Source organism: Pseudonaja textilis, chromosome 1, assembly GCF_049901715.1.
Source record: "Pseudonaja textilis isolate UNSWEBS1 chromosome 1, rPseTex1.2, whole genome shotgun sequence".
Classification (NCBI taxonomy): Eukaryota; Metazoa; Chordata; class Lepidosauria; order Squamata; family Elapidae; genus Pseudonaja; species Pseudonaja textilis.
Genome location: NC_141990.1, coordinates 268,679,739 through 268,697,047, shown reverse-complemented (window position 1 = coordinate 268,697,047; position 17,309 = coordinate 268,679,739). Strand labels below are relative to the sequence as shown.

The 17,309-nt window shown below is 38.0% G+C and overlaps 1 protein-coding gene across 10 annotated transcripts in view; it reads left to right on the top strand.

The window, feature by feature from the left end:
- The window catches only part of DPF3 (double PHD fingers 3), a 204,073-nt gene that overhangs the window by 130,203 nt on the left and 56,561 nt on the right, over positions 1–17,309 (top strand). For all 10 annotated transcript variants that reach the window (XR_003374929.2, XR_015741017.1, XR_015741018.1 and 7 more), the window contains exon 4: positions 14,728–14,855. Coding sequence is in view for 3 of the 10 variants with exons in the window: in XM_026709310.2 (XP_026565095.1) it covers positions 14,728–14,855 (128 nt within the window). In the remaining 7 variants the exon portion in view is untranslated. The remainder of the gene's footprint in view (positions 1–14,727; positions 14,856–17,309) is intronic.

Sequence of the window (17,309 nt, the reverse complement as noted above, 5' to 3'; positions counted from 1 at the left end):
AACAATACAATTTTTAATTAGCTTATCTTCCATTCCTGTTAATATTTAATCCAACTCTGTCAACTCCTTATGAATGCCTCCAGTTTTAACATTTTTGTACCCATTCTTTCCAGTACGAAGTTTTACTATGTGGTGTTCCCCAGTTGTGTGAACCTTAGGAATCCAAATTCTTTCACTGAAAAAATACTAAAATATATTATTTCCATTTAATGATAAATGTTGAAAGAAGGTATTAGTTGCTCACCACTGAGATGGCCAAGCTTTTTGTTCATGCCCTAGTTGTATCATACTTGGATTATTAGACCAGCCTTATGTCTGAGTTACCTGAGAACTTGCTCCACCCTTTGACTGATGTCTAGAATACTTGTGATGACTCAGGGTGGGATACAAAACAAACACAGTCACAGAAAACAGGTGAAGTTCCTTTTATTCCTTCACTTTGCTTCCAAGCTCCAAATTTCTTTGACGGAAGACAAAAAAACTCCCACACAGTTACATAAAGAAGGAAAAAAGCAACACAAACCAGGCAAGATAAGGGCTGGAGTGTGTTCACAGATAACATACACTGGGAAGGATGCCAAACTCAAAGAGGAACTATAAACTAGAGATATTTACACGCTTTGTTTCCAGCGTTCGCCAATATGCAGGTCCGTACTCTTATTCAGTTGTCACAGCTGCAGCCCATGAAGAGTATCAAGGCTCTCTCCTCCCAAGTAGACCACATCTCTCCCTTATCCTCTCCTCTCTGTGTGCCCTAGGATGGATAGGGGATGGGCCTGGGTCCTCCTCTGACTGCTCAGCTGGCCTCTGCCCTTCCCCAGCCTCCTCCACAACCTCTGGAGCCACACTTCCATTCCCTGTCGGCTGTTCCTCCTCTCCCTCAGAGTCAGTCTCCACTAGAGGCATGACAATACTATTCCTTCTTTTGCTGCTATCTTTTGATCTTACTCAGTTATTACATTGGTTGGGAATAATAAAAGGCATACTGTTCTCTGTCTGTCTGTCTGTCTGTCTATCTATCTATCTATCTATCTATCTATCTATCATGACCCGGGGCGTGGCACAAAGGCAACATAATCACATAAGTAAGAAAAGTCCCTTTAATACCTCCAACTTTGCCCCCAGTGTCCAATTACTTTTGCCTGGAGAAAAAATTATCCCAAGAATAGTCTTTAAATGAAGGAAATTCAATCCAAAAACAATGTACATATAAACTGTAAATAAAAATCCACACAAACCACACTACAGCAATTAATTGGACAGGGCAGGATAAGGAATTGCAGACTTCAAAGGCCAACAAAACACACGCAGTTGAGAAGACACGAGGAACCCAGATAAGCCTCGACCATAAAAGATAACTCACGATTTGCTTCCCACAAGTTGCTGTGCACGACCTCCCTTTTTAAATACTGCGTTCCCAGCTGTATCTAACGAAGACGATCAGGGCCCTTTCGTCCCCCGTAAGCCACGCAATTCACATTGCTCCCTTCTCTGTTCCTCCCTGCATGCCCTAGGATAAAGAGGGAGTAGGCCTGGATCTTCCTCTGAATTCCCTCTGCCTTGCTCTACCTCTCCACTGCTCTGCCCAGCCACACTTTGCCCTTCCTCACTTTCTTCCACAGCCAACAGAGCCACACCCCCACTCCCTGTCAGCGGATCGGCCTCCCCCTCGGAATCAGATTCCAACAGGGGCATGACACATACCAGTAAAATTTGAGAGTATTGACATATCAAGACTTGCATATGAACACCCAGTTATTGGAAGGAACTGCTGATGCTCATGACCTGTATGGCTGACCTAATTATTACCCAAGGAGATTTAGTTCCCCTGTGCACTAGAAGAGTCACATCATAGCTATGAGCCTGTTCTCACCAGGCTCCAGTTTCTTCACCAGGAATTAGACTTCCACCAGGATTACACTTGGAATCAAATTGCTTAAAGTTTGAAAAAGCACATTTCTTTTTCACTGGCCTCTGTGAAGTTGCTTTAAAATCAATACATAAATAAACACCTGTCACTTTGAAATGTTCAGAGGTCAAAAATATTACATGTCATGGAACTTTTAGTTTAGAAACATCTTATTTTATGATGTTATGACTGTATCATTTTTTTTCTATGCTGGAATTGAAGTTAGTTATAAATGCATCACAAACGAAATTAGTAATACAGATAAAAATTGCTGCTAGAATAATTACATTGGCTTTATTATTTTATTTGGAATTTCATTTGAATGGTTATTGTCTTTTCCCATCCTTTCTTTTCTGTCAAATCAACTTTTTTCTACCTAGAGATTTGCCTCTATTGTCTTAAAAGGGAGCATATTTTATATATAATATAATATAATATAATATAATATAATATAATATAATATAATATAATATAATATAATATAATATAATATAATATAATAATATAATATAATATAATATAATATAATATAATATAATATAATATAATATTTGTTTTCTGAGGTTCTCGCGGGTATTTGTATGTGGATCTTTGGTTATTCGGGTTTTCTCCCACGTAAGATTGGAAGTATCTAGGCAATGTTTCGATGAAGTAATGTTTCAGAGTAATGAGAAGTACAGAGCCGAAGACACAAGCCTGAAGATGATGAATGAGACTTCATTGAAATGTTGCCTAGATACTTCCAATCTTACGCGGGAGAAAACCCGAATAACCAAAGATCCATTATATATATATATGTTTTCTTAAGTTTTCGCGGGTACTTACATGTATGGCATTCGGCTTTGCTCGGGTATTTTCCCATGTCATAGTAGTTGTGCTTTTAAAGTTGTAGCGACGTTTCAGCAGAGTCTCATCTGCCATCATCAGGCTTCTGCTGAAACGTCGCTACAACTTTAAAAGCACAACTACTATGACGTGGAAAATACCCGAGCAAAGCCGAATGCCATACATGTAAGTACCTGCGAAAACTTATATATATATATATATATATATATATATATATATATATATATATATATATATATATATTATAATATAATATAATCAAATGCAAGATTGCATGTTTATATAGCTTATGTCCTTTATTCAGTTCTCTTCCCTCTTCACAAGTTCTACATTTCTGATCATTGCCCAGGAAAACCCAACTGTTTTTCCCCCTAGAATTGAATTGAAGGAAGTATTTTATGGTGAAAATGTTTGGGCTTGGAATACCTTAAATGATTAGGCTAGAGTATGTCATGAAATTGGATCACATAGTTACAGATGACAATGACAAGAATCATGATCATTCTTTAGAAGAATGGCAAAATCATCCCAACCTTTAACTAGCAGCTTTTTTTCTATATGTATCTCATATGTTCCATTTAATATCCATTTAAAGCAGGGGTTCCCAACCTTGGGTCACAGTCTGGAAGTGGTCTGCGGCACGCCAGAAACCTGGCTGCAGAAACATGTGTGTTTCTGCGCATGTGTGGAATGCAAGCGGGCATGAAACCAAGCCTCTTCCGGCCTCTCCACAGAAACAGTCCCTGGCACCCAAACCACTGGTTTAAGGACTAAATCTGAAATAGTGGTTGGTGTGATAGAAAGTGGAATAAAGTTTCATATACTTTATATATTACAGAAACCTGGAATAATACTTCATTAAAGTGTCATATTCTTTCTATTCAATTACACTGTAGGCTTGTAGATAAAACTGTTCAGGGTGTTGAAGTAACCTAATATTTAAATAATCTCCCCTTCCCCCATTTCTCCAGTGCACAGCATGAAGGAATAAGTAATAAATGATATTAAACTCTTGTTTGAAATGTTCTAAGCCAGTTTTTATGGTACAGGCTGTAGATTTTCCATTGTCCTCATTTGTTGTAGTGGGTATTTTCAATCTCTTGCCTTTATTCTACTCCTGGGTAACTTTTTATAGTGTAATAATTATTTTACTTTTGAAGGATAGTAAATAATTTTCTACTGGTTTCTAATTCACTTTAATATCTCCTTGCAATTTGCACTTGATATGCTAATGAAATGTAAACATTTCATGCTAAAATAATAGGCCTGCCAAATGCTGTATTTGATGAATTCAATTATTAGATATGTGTTTGTGCCAACGTTATAGGATAAGATAAAGGAGGACAGGTGATGTAATATTCATTAAAGCAGGATACAGCTACATAGTATGATTTGTTAGAACAGACATCCTGTCTTTTATATAACATGACATGTTAATATCAGAAATATCAGAAAATAGTTCTTTATTAAACTGCGCTCCAAATGGATGAGAGCAAGACAGTTTAGGAGACTGCACGCAAACATCCAGACAATTATGTGACAGCCAACGTGTAGATATTTTTGTGTCTGTTTCTATCTAGCTCACATGTAGCAGTCTTCAGTTAGATTTATCTCCTCCTGTGGAAAAAAGGTGAGGTCTTACATATAGGCCCACTACTAGTAGAAACAATAATTCCACTCCTGCATTGCTACAACCAGGCATAAAAAGTTTTTTTAAAAAAAGGTCTGGAAATTAAATTGGAATTCTGGTAACTTCATAGCCATGTTAACCATTCTTGGCAGCAATGTAGCACCCATGACCTTCTCCCAGGTTGTTTTCTGATTTTCCTGTCTAATTTATAGTCCAGCCACAGGCCAACCTTGCTTAGCTCCTATCAGCACACAAGGGCTGTCAGCTGCAGGCACCTGGATGTACAGCTTCCAAGAAAAGCCTTGTGTTAATTATTAATAATTAACAAAGTAATTATTTAAAAATGCAAATTAGCTTTAAATTATATCTAGCATTTCTCTTGTCTTTTTGTACCTTCCAAAGTATAATCCTCTTTCAGCTCTCCCTGGTAAACCAGATAGGAAATGCAACTAGATGAACTAATTCTATGTCCGTGCTTGTCAGTTTTGGCAAATTGAAGATGTGTGGACTTCAACTCCCAAGAATTCCCAAGGTTGAGAAACACTGTTGTCCTTTATTGTAAGCCTACAATAACAGAACCTTGAGGATCTAAAGGCACAAACTTCCCACTCCCACTTTTAAACTGCTTGATCTATTAGGCTGAGACTTTCCTAAGGTTCTTGCTCTGACCATTAATCCATCATCCCTCTCTTATGCGATAGTTATTTTCCTGGGCAGCATCTCTCTCCTTCATCCCCCAAGGTCATCCACACATTCCATTACACCAGGGGTGTCAAACTGGTAGCCCATGGGCCAGATGTGTCACACGCAGGCCATACCCACTCCAGCTCCGTGAATGTGGAAATGTCATGAAACGTCAGGTGACGGCAACGTGACATGGCGAGTTTGACATTTGTGCATTATATTCTTTGCCCTACGGTGGACCTTTGGCTTCAACTCAGCACCTGTGCTTTCGGGATCGTATGACTTGGGATCAATGCTCCTACCTTGACATTAAACCAAAAAGCAACTCAACAATACCCTGTGCAATTCCTGTTGCATCACAGCATGGTAATTTCAATCCAACATCTGCTGTTATTTAAAAAACAAAACAAAAAAAAAGCAAGCATTTTTTTTTTCAGAAGCTCAGTCTTTAAAGTTTGGTTCCATAAGCCAAAATTTAAATGCTTTCCCCCAAACCTGTCCAAGTGGTGAAAGATTCCTGAAACTGAAATGAAGCCCCCCATAACTGTGGATAGAAAGTAATGCGGTATTCAACTACAAGTACACCTGTCACTGTAACTCAGTGCCCTTGATTCTGCAGGGTGCAAATGCTGCAAGAGAACCAATAACTGTTATGGATTACAAATAATGTCAGCAAATAGTGATCATATTACTGGCACTAGGCATGACTTGAGCTTCTGTGCCTGCAATTGTAAGCTACTACACCACAATGCCTTTGGTATATGGAGACCACCATTTAGGCAAGAACTACTTGTCTAAATGATCTCCATATAACCCTTTGAATGTGCAGTTGAGAAATGAGATTGCTGGAATAAATCCAATCACCCAAGCATTTAGCCTGGTAATTGCTGTCCTAGTACAGACACTAAATAGATGGTGAAGGCCCTCAGAGATGGAATGAGGGTCTCTTTCCTCCGCCCTGAGGAATATAATGTGGTCACATTTGCCTAGGCAATTTGAAGAGTTATATGAGAGAGGGAGGTAACTTGTCCTTTGGTTGTCCTTCCACTAACCTTCTCTCATCTGGATTGCCATAATTTGCTTTACATGGGGACATTCTTGAAATCATGTGGAAACCAGTGCCAACTGATGTGCTTACTTGTGAAGAAATTTGGAGTTGACCTTAAGGATAGGGAAAGAGTGTGTCCGCATTAAAGGGAGCTTGCAGAAATGATTAATGTTTTTCAACCTTGGCAATGTTAACATGTGTGGACTTCAACTCCCAGAATTCTCCAGCCAGCATGTTTCCAAGTTCATTTTATGGTGCTGATTATCATTGATTCTCTATGAAGGACTCTTCTGGGGTCTAGCTATCTACAAGGTTAATTTTTGGAAATAGATTCTGCCCCTCTAATCCAGGTGATTTGAGTACATCCAGTGAGGGGCCCCCTCTACCAAGAAAGGAAATAAAGTGAGCATAAAGCAAAATGAATATTATTTTCCAAGTTTCCCTCTTCTGAAGCCACCCTGAGGCAAAGGTGATATCTGCTCCCATACCCTTCTGAATTCATATAAATCCTTGGTTTTTCAGTGATGGATGCTATGGATGCAAGATTGAAAGAGTGCTAAAATGTCACTGTTGTTATTATGTTATTTTTCATTATTATATTTAGTTTGTATAGTTAAATCTGCCTTACTGTTCTTCACCATCTATTTTCGATTGATCTGATTTTTTAGAGCATTTATTTGTATACAAATAAATAACAAATCATGTCAAAGGTTTTTAGAGAGTGTGAATTTGCAAAATGCATTCAGTGAACTAAGAATTTAATAATTTAGAAAATTCATCGCAAAACTTTCAAAGTAATAAAAATAGCAAAAGAGACTTGGCTTTGGAAGCACTCTATTTTAGCAGGAAACACAATATAAATGTGATTGTTTGACAATGTGTAAGCAGAGCAATTAATTAGACTTACACTCAGAGGTTAGTTCAAGTGAACGCTATAAGGGCAAATTAAACTTGAGTTGACTGCGGCCATTAGGCTTACCATGGGAGGGTTGAACCTAGTTTTTAAGTATTTGATGCTGGAACCAATCCAAAGGAGGCAGATGACTCTGCATTAATCTCTACTTGTTGCTATAGAATTCTACAGCAATAGGAATCAAAAATATGATGAAGCATTAATCCATGAATCCATGTTTTATGTTTAGCCTATATAGGTAGTCCTCAACGTACAACAATTCATTAAGAGACTATTCAAAATTACAACAGCATTGAAAAAGTGACCTATGACTATTTTTCAGAGTTACAACCTTTGTAGCATCCCCACGATCATGTGATCAAAATTCAGATGCTTGGCAACTTATGACCATTTTTGTGCCCCAAGGTCATGTGATCACCTTTTGCAAACTTTTCACAAGTAAAGTCAATGGGAAAGCCAGATTCATTTAACAATTAGGTTACAAACTTATCAGTTGCAATGATTCACTTAACAACTGTGCCAAGAAAGGTCATAAAATGGGGCAAAACTCACTTAACAAATGTCTCATTTCACAATAGAAATGTTGGGCTCAGTTGTTGTTAGGACTAACTACATCAAAATTGTAGTTAGCTGCCTAAGTGAAATACCTGTACTCTTACAGGTACAGAACATAGAGCTAATGAAAATTATATTTGTAATTGTAAATAATTATAATTTTATAATTATATTTTAAAGATACTCATCATTGGATTTAATGTAAGGAAATTTGTAAGTCTCCTTCATTCTTGTAAATGTAAATCTTGTAGGACCTTTGGGGGAAATTTAAGACTTTTAACAAGTGACATTTCTTTTGGAATGGATAGACTCATATACCTCTAATTATATACTCTGGTGATTCCTACTTTTCGTAACCTAACAGGCAAAAATCAATCCATTTTTTTCCCTAGAAATGATACCTGAAAAGGGATCTGAAGTATCATTAAGATGGCTGAAGCCAAACCTTCCAACTCTTTTGGCTGGCTCTTCATTCCTGAATTTTAATAGGTCTCCTACTGCTTTGATACATGAGATAAGCACATTAATGGAGTTAAGATGTCTTCCAGCTCACTGTGCCATTGCTGCTGTTCCATCTTTCACCATCACTGCCAATTCTCTCTCTCTTAAAAGCAGCTTGCAGGATGTTCAGCATCAAAACAGGTCCACAGATTGATTGGCTTATTACCTTTTCCGTTTCTGCAGTCTTTTCTTTACCTAGTAACATAAGCCTCGCTTATGTTCTACAGACTGATGAATGTCCAGAGGAAGAAAACTTGTTTAACAAACCTCAGGGACAGATGTTAATGAATGGACACACTGACCTTGAAGGGGAGCCCAAGGTTGCCTGTGTGTTCCTGCCTTCTGAGCTAAAGAATTAAACAAATCCAAAAAGGGTTATGCACCCTAGGAGATCCATCTGCCTTCTGTTTATCTGACTTTGAAACAGGGACATGACATGCCTGTATTTGGCCTGGCTGTTCAGAAAAGACATTGTACACATCAAGGACAGATGAACATTCATCTTTGCAATCCAGCACCTCTCTGCAGCCAGCCATCTTTTATCCAAAGCCACAGCTTCTTGGCTCATTGTTAATCAAACGAAGGAAATCCAAAGTCATCAGCACTTCACCTTCTTCATTATAATTTGCCTTTTTCTTAAGGAGAGATTTCTTTTCCTTTCTTAAGTTTTAGAAGTTTTGGTTGGGAAAGGTGGGTGGAGTAAGAACAATCAATTGAACGTACGGATTTAGTTCTACTCCCCAATGCTCGTGCAAACACTTGGATAAATAGTGAAGGGTGATTATTCCCATGTGTTGACTTTCAAATCTGCACAGTTACACTCAAGGTTGATTCTATCTAAAAAATCATTTGGCTACATTCCAAAATCAGACGGACCAATCCCATCCTATCCCTGTCCTCTGACTCCAGCATTGGTCACTCAGAAGGTTATAAGGAGGATATTGAAATAAAAGTCATTAGGTATTGCCTGCTTCTAAAATTTAATAATTAGAGAAACATCATTTATTGTTTATCCTTTATTGTTCATTTATTACATTGTCCTCCCCTATTTTTTCTCCAGGGTTAGGGAAGTATATATCAGTCATATGTTTCCTTTTATCTCAGAATTAGTGACTCATCCAAGGTCACCAAGTACCTTTTGTAGCGAAGAGAGAATTTGGATTCTGTTGGCTATGGTGCAAGAACACCATGTCTGGCTATGTGCACCATGTTTGCTCCATAAATTTGGTAGGTTAATCACAATACATAGAGCAACATATTCAAATACTTAATTGGATGTAATCCCTGATGAATATGTTATCATTTATATCTCAGTACAAATGCTTAGTACACTGTGCTATTGTTCTTTAAAAATGGATGCCTTCGTTCTGTAGTTAATGTTAGATGGCTAAAATAGTTTATTTTTATAAACTATTTTTATTTTAATAGTATAACAAAATCATTTTCACATGCCATACTGAGGCAATCTTCTGTTAGTAGACACACCTCCAAAGGGGATTTGGTCTTCCTTAGATTTGAATGCTATAGGTCCTTGTATATACCCAGTTTGTCATTTTTCAAAGACATTTTTTTTAAAAATTGAGGCCTTAAACCAAATTTACTTTAATCTAATATTGCCTAGAGGTTGCCATTTACATTGTCTGGATGATTCTCCCTTGTGTGTTTTGTGGTTTTGTAGTTTTATACATTGCTTGGTCTTTTTCTGGATAAGTACAATTTATGAAACTCATAATGAATACAAAACCGCAAAGAGATCTCTCATCATTATATCTGAAACAGAAACATGTATATCTTTTTCCTCTCATCCATAATATGCAATGGGTAAGTAGAATTTCAGATGGACAACAATTCTTCCTTGTGTAGAATCTCTCATTTCTAAATCTTACTTATTTCAGTAATATCCAAAATTGCAAGAACTGCTTATTTGAATAATTATTCTATAGTAAAAAGATCTATAAGGACAATGAGGGCAAAATTTAGCTTGCTTTGAACTACCCTTGAGCATTATTCATTTTATAAAAGATCTACCATTTTTTTCTTAAGAATATGATAAAATTTCCAGACTTCATTTTTTTTTTTTTACTAACCTTTGGGAAGAGGCCTGCAAGCAAAAACATTGTTGCTTGCAGAGGATAAGCAGAGGACAATATTAATGTTTGTGGGCAGGAGACTGGTGGGACATGTATGTCCCAAGAATAATTTGCAGAAATCTAGAGTGGCTAGTTTGGGTAAAGTCAAGGTTGGTTAACATTGGAAGACAAATGCATTGAATGAGTGTTACAAGACAATGTGGAGACTGTTAGTTTGATTTTCGGGGCTTCTGAAGCTAATATAAGTCCATAAAAATCCTTCTCTATATGGAGTTTGTATAGTGCTAAAACAAAAAGACTCCACAATATTATATTCCTATGACATCATCATTTATCTAAACTATCAACTACTCAAGGAAGAATGTTTATACTACTTTCTTCCTCCCCCACCTCTAAAACTTTATCCCTTGTTTTGCATTCTAATGTTGCATTTATGCCTTGGAGATGTGGAAATGAGCAACATGATGGATGGATGCAGCTTGCCTGGATTCTCTACCACCATTTCCCTTGGGGCCTTCCAGCTGCTGGCAGAGAGCACCATCCCAGAAGATGGTATCTTTTGCAAACTCGACAGCTAGCAGACAATCTCTCTCTCTCTCTCTCTCTCTCTCTGTGTGTGTGTGTGTGTATTTCCCAGCAGAATAAGCTGAATCTGTTTTTTCCCCTTCCCCTGGCATACCTCATGATTGTCTTTCCGACTTGTTGTTTTGAATAAATGCCATAAATACTTTCCATAAAATAAAAATGGGAAGAATGGGAAGCAGAAATGAAGCTGGTATTTCATACCCTTGTGATGTTGATAGATTCTAATTTGGAACTGACGTGAGATGTAATTGCTCATTGAGGCTCTCAGTTGCCCTTTAAGGCACTTTCTGCCTTGTTTTGTTAATGAGCTGTGTGGTTACATTCACCCAGCAGTAGATCTCTGATGTGCCAAGCATTTCATGCATTTCAATTTTTAAAAAACTGTTAAGAGGTCTGCCATGTTAAATGGTTATCTATCAGAATCAGCTAAAGTGTAGAGCTTATGAAAATAAACTGGTCCGAGGAATCCAAGTGACAAACTATTTATATGTGCATTGTGTAAAGCATTTCTTTGGGAACCAATTGAATGCAGTGGTTTAAGGCATTAGGCCTGAAATTAGGAGACTGTGTATTCTAGTTCTGCCTTAGACATGAAGCCAGTTGGGGGACCCTGAGTCACTCTTTGTCAACCCCGGAAAACAGTCAGTGGCAAACCACTTTTGAAATTTTGCCAAAAAGACTGTAGGGACCAGACAATCACCAGGAATCAGTGTTGACCTGAAGGCACTCCTCCTCCCCTCTACCCACTAAAAATACCCCCTGTATTTCTTTTGGAAGTTGAATTGCTTTTTTATTTTTCACAGTCTCACAAGTGACAGAAAGGGAGCTGTATTGTGTGTATTCTTTTCTTATGCAGTAAAATATTATAAAATTATATAGAAAAATATAACGGTGAAATAATTGCTTCAGATTGATATTAGTCTATTGTCATGACATATTCGTTTGAGAGATGTTGGCTATTACCAGTCCTCCATGGAGTCCTTGTCTTCCTCAAGTAAGAGACACATCTTTGAAGGTGACTTAGAGAAGGTTGAGGCCTGGTCCTAACATTCTGAAGCCTAAACACTGTCATCTACACTATTTGGCATTGATCTTCATCCATTTTAATTTCTCACCAGTCATATAGAAACAGATTGGCTTTTGATCTTTTGCCTTTTGCCAGTTTAGACTGTATTAACAAAAACAAACAAAAAGAGAAGAAACTTTTTATGGGCAAAACATAGAGAAAAAAAAGACATGAATCAAACAAACACCCCCTCCTGCACAATAAGAAAGAATGTAAAGTTCTCTCCCCTAATTCTATATTTGGTACAGAACAATATAAGGGGAAGTTTTTACGATGCTGAAATGATACACTCCTTTTTTCCAAAACAATACTGTTTGTAGGAAGGATTTATTCTTTGTTTCTTTTCACCCTTGACCCTGGAGGAGAGAACAGGAAAAGTTATTTACCGGTATGCTGTGAATTTCGGCAGGAAGCATCTAGGGTTGAAATGACAATGTGTGTGAAACAGCATTTGTGTATGGGTGGTGGTGGTGGTGGAATGTGATCAGGTATCAGTTCTCAAAGCAGAGTGGAATGAGCTTAATAGCTATAAAAATACATAGAAACAGATTTGTTTGTTTTAATACACCAATATTTGAGTGGAAAATTGATAATATTTAATGATATGTTACCAACATTCAAATACAAATTGGTGCTTGGCCATAAAAGGTGACATCCTATTACCTGGTTTAACTCTGGTTATGGCATCTACCCAATTGAGTCTGTGCTCAGTAGCTAAGTAGTGCCTGGGCTAGTTAATAAACCGGAGGCTAGTTAATAATTGGATGGGACATCTGTGGGAATTCCCAGATGTCTAGACTGGAGGAGGAAAAAGACTGGAACATCTTGGAAGAAGATACTATTTTTGTGTCTGTAAAGTTACCAGAATTCAAGCCTGACTCAAAGGAGGCTTTTTTTGGGGGAAAAAAAATCCAGTTAACTCCTTCCCACTGAAAAAAGCCCATAAATGTCCTCAGACTCTACTTGCAAAACATTGTGACCCTCCAAAGCAGTTTTGGGAAGCCTGAAGGAGAGGGATGGGGAGAGAAAAGTCCTTTGCACAATAAGAATCCAGCTGCAGGCTGTTGAATTTTATCCCAATTATGGCATTTTAAACCGACTAGAAGAATGCATTAGTACCACCACTACTACCACCATGGCTGGTGACTTTCCTTGGATTATGCTAGTATGTGCAGGCATTTGTCACAGGAAGCAGGAATTTTTCTCTGTGCGGTACAGTTGCTGTCCTATGTATATATATATTTTTGCAAAGTTTGGGTAGACGGTAGATGAGCTTATTCAGTTTTTGAAGCTGCACATAAATATTTCGTCAGAGAGAGCCATTCAATTCAGGGAACTGTTTAATATTGATTTCCAGTGTGGCATTTATTTAGTGTGTGGCACCAAAGGTCTGAAACAGGGTGGGATTTTACCGGTTCAGACTGGTTCTATTGAACTGGTTGTTATGATTCTGCACAGTTCAGAGAACCAGCAAATTGTGCCCCTGGCTCACCCCTCCCCTCTCTGCCTGCGCCTCCCCTCCCAGTCGGTCCTTATCGCACATGCGCAATATTGTGTGTATGCCCGATATCACTGACTTCCCTGCCTAGTCACTTCTTAAGATATTTCTTTTCCCCCCCTCCCAACTATCAGCTGTTTCTATGATCAGCTGTGCTGGGATTCCCCTTGCTTACTTAGTGCTTCGCCCGGGAGGCTTCCCTGCGGCCCAGAAGGTCCCAAAATGGAGTGCATGGGGTTGCTGTGTAGAGCCCCCATGCTCTGTTTTTTCCTTCCTGAACCCCAGGAAAGCCTTCTGGGAACAAAAACAACCCCCAGGAGGCTTCCCGGATGCCTAGGCAGTCCCTAAACAGAGTGTGAGTGGGAGCTGCACCTTCCCCAGGCTCCGTTTTTTGGCTTCCTGGACTCCAGGGAAGCTTCCTGGGAGCAAAAACACCCCTGGGAGGCTCCCCTGAGGCCCGGAAGGCCCCAAAATGGAGCACAGGGGGGTGCTGTGTCCCCCCCCCCGTGCTCCATTTTTTCCTTCCTGAGCCCCAGAGGAGCCTTTGGGAGCAAAAACGCTCCCCTAGAAGGCTTCCATGAGGCTCAGAAGGCCCTAAAAATGGGATGGGTGTATGCTACCCCCCAAAAGAAACCACATCCACCCAGTCACATGGCCACCCACCTAGCCATGTCCACAGAATCGGTTGTTACAAAATTTGAATCCCATACCTGGTCTAAAGGATAAGGCTGATTAGGTGATACATTTGGGTATTATTTGGGTAAGAGATTATTTGGGCAAAAGAAAAGTGATGGAATCTCCTGATCATCTAGGCTTCATGTCAAAAGGGATGCTGTATTTTTCATTGTTTGATAATATAAAAAAATGACGTCTCTTTGTGGTGAGCTCAATTTCCTGTTACTTCATGGCCATGACCACTCCGTTTTCTTGTCAGCAATAACCAAAGTAGTTTGCCATTGGCCATTTCCCAAAATCTTTTTCAATCATTGAGTACAGTGTATATTTCTTAGTATTTCTGGAGCTTTCACCTCCAACTACTAACGAGGTTAAACTGTTTTATTTGTAGACTAGACAAGATAACCTGATGTCACACCAACTAAGAGCTGTTTCCACATAAAAAGCACTTTTCAAATGATCAACTAAACAAATATTTACATTAATGTTTCTTGGAAAAAAATCAGTATTGGTAAGAGATGACAATATTTTACGAGTAAGGCTAGTTCATGGAGTTCAAATTTGACTTTTGTATATATTAACATGTCAAAATAATGATTGTATCGCTCAATGTTTAAAGACATTTGCTCTTGCTTGTGAATAGACTGAAAACTCTATGATATTCTATCCATCATCTTGTTGCTTACTCTAAGGAAATAATAGTAGCCATTCTTGTTTGATTTTTCAGAAGTTGATCTGCCTCTGAAGAAGGATGGCTTCACATCAGAAGGGACCACACTGGAAGCCTTGTTGCGTGGAGAAGGGCTTGAGAAAAAGATAGATACTAAAGAGGAGGATACTCTACAAGAAATCCAGGTAATCTCCTCATATTTTCGGTTCATAAACTGTAAGAAAGTGTGTGCATGTGTAAATAGGCTAATTAATCTTTATTTTCAGATTAAATGTGTTGCCTGTAAGAAGATTGCCTGGAGCCCAGATGGATTGAATAAATAAATAGTTCAGAATTTTGTAAAACCATTGCATAAAAAGTGACAGGAACGGAAAGTGTCATTTTGGAGACAGATATTCGTGTTAGCAATAAGCACTTGTAAAACAGATCCCTTCTAGCTGGGAGGTGGAAGAAATATCTTTAGAACAGGGAGGCTTCCATTGTCAACTTACAGCTTCTTTACCACCTTATTTAGCTGTTGCTCTGATGTATTTTTATTTCCAAATTAACCTTTCTAAAGCATGTTTCTTCCATCTGGGACAGAAAAAGCTCACAACTTGAGGTCCTAAGACTGCATGAGGTCCTCAGAAGCATTGAACACAGCTGCAGGTGGCACTACAAAAATTGCCAACAAATTTTATTCACCATTCATTCATCCATTTTGCTATATTATCTAGTATGGAAAATGCAGCAAAGAAAAATGATTAAATGAGGAGTAATCATATTAATTGAGTGTAATTATCCTTCAAAGAATTTACCAATTTATTTTTACACGAATGTATGTGAATCCTTCTCCCCAAATACTTTTTAGAGCACAAATGTTTGCATTCCACTTAATGACCAGCCAAAGAGAAAAAGTGTGCATCCCTGATATAATCAACTCATATTGGCAATAAAATAATATAAGTATTTCTTGGGGAAAAACTTGATTAAATGCACTTGATTTATATTTTTCTTTTCAGTCAAATGGAATATTTAAGGTGGTTTATCATTTATCATTTAAAACACAAACAAGTTTTTTTACAAAATTAAACAATTTATACAAGGAAATGAAAATACCTAGTAATATCATTGCATGTTAAAAGATTGGATAAAGATACTTTTTTCAGATTTTGTAAAGGCATACAATGAAGGCCTTAAAAGAGTTTCTAAGCCCTAAGTAAACTGCAATAGTCAAGATGAGTTGATCCTAAGCCATTAGAATTGTTAATTGCTAGCATTCCAACTAAAGTTGTGTAATTCAACTTCCTGAGAATCCGGTGTCATCTAGGGATAAAATAGCATTCCTAAATTGTGGACTTGTTTTTTTTTAAACAGACTAATATTCTTATCTAAAGCAATCTGAACTGTGATCTCCATGGCAATTAACCAACAATACCTCTATCTTTGTCCAAAGTTAACCTTGTACTCTTACTCATCCTCTTGAAATTAGACATTCCGGCTAGTAAACATTTTAGAGGATTGGATGATAAGGAATAATATCAATGTGTGTTCTCACCATACTGATGGTATCTACTTTAATGCTGTGGCTGATATCCCTATGAGTTTCATGTACTTGTTGACATACAGAATCTGTGGTATGAAAAAAATCAGTGGCTTGGGCTTTGAATAATAATTTTCCAACATTACCTTCTAGAAGTGGCCTGAGAGCAAAGATTGGAACTATTTACACGCGGCGGGGGGGAGAGGAAGGGAGAGGAATGGAGGGAGGGAGAGGGAGAGGGAGAGAGAGAGGGAGAGAGAGAGAGAGAGAGAGAGAGAGATTGTCTCAAAATCACCCAGTTGGCTTCGTGCCTAAGGCAGGACTAGAACTCACTTCTAGTCCTCACTTCTCACTGAGATATTGCATTTATTTTTACTTTAAAGTTAGAAACAAACTACCTCATAATATTCTGAGAGAGAAAAGTAATGTAGGTTAATGCTATCAAAAACTGACTAAAAGTCCAAAGGAATGAATGGAGCTATAATGCTCCTATAGAAAGAAACCTACATTTTCCCTCCTATATCCAATTTCTACTATAAGTTACCCAACAAGACAATGAAGTCTAGGCTACCTATATCTTACTTGAAACTCTGATTCAGATAAGTTCATGTCAAAAGAATCCTTTAAATTGCTCTGGAATTGCCAGATATAAAATGTTTGAGCCTTTGCCTCAAGTACTGTATCACCTTATGGGTTCCATTTTAAGAAGGAGTCAGACAAACTGAACCAGGTTTTGGAAAAGCAATTAAGATTGATCAGGGACCAGAAATTAAGTCTTACCTAGAGAGGTTGAAGGGAGAGATAATGTTCATCCTTGACCAAAGGGGATGTATGATAGTACTCTGCAAAACTTAAAAGGATGAAGCACCAGAAAGGTATAAAGGTCTATTCCCTGTCATTTTAAAGGGTGGATTTAACTTAAATTTAATAGATTTAAGGTATAGAAAGGCAGATTTCAGCTGAATGTCAAAATGGTTTCTAGAACAGTAAAAGCAATTTGAGAGTCAAACCAATCTCTTAGAAAAATGGTGAGCTCCCCTTCATCAGGTTAGGGGTGATTTAATTTGGGTCCCTGTAGAACAGAAGCTTGGACAAATGGCTTCTCCCAGTTCTCTCT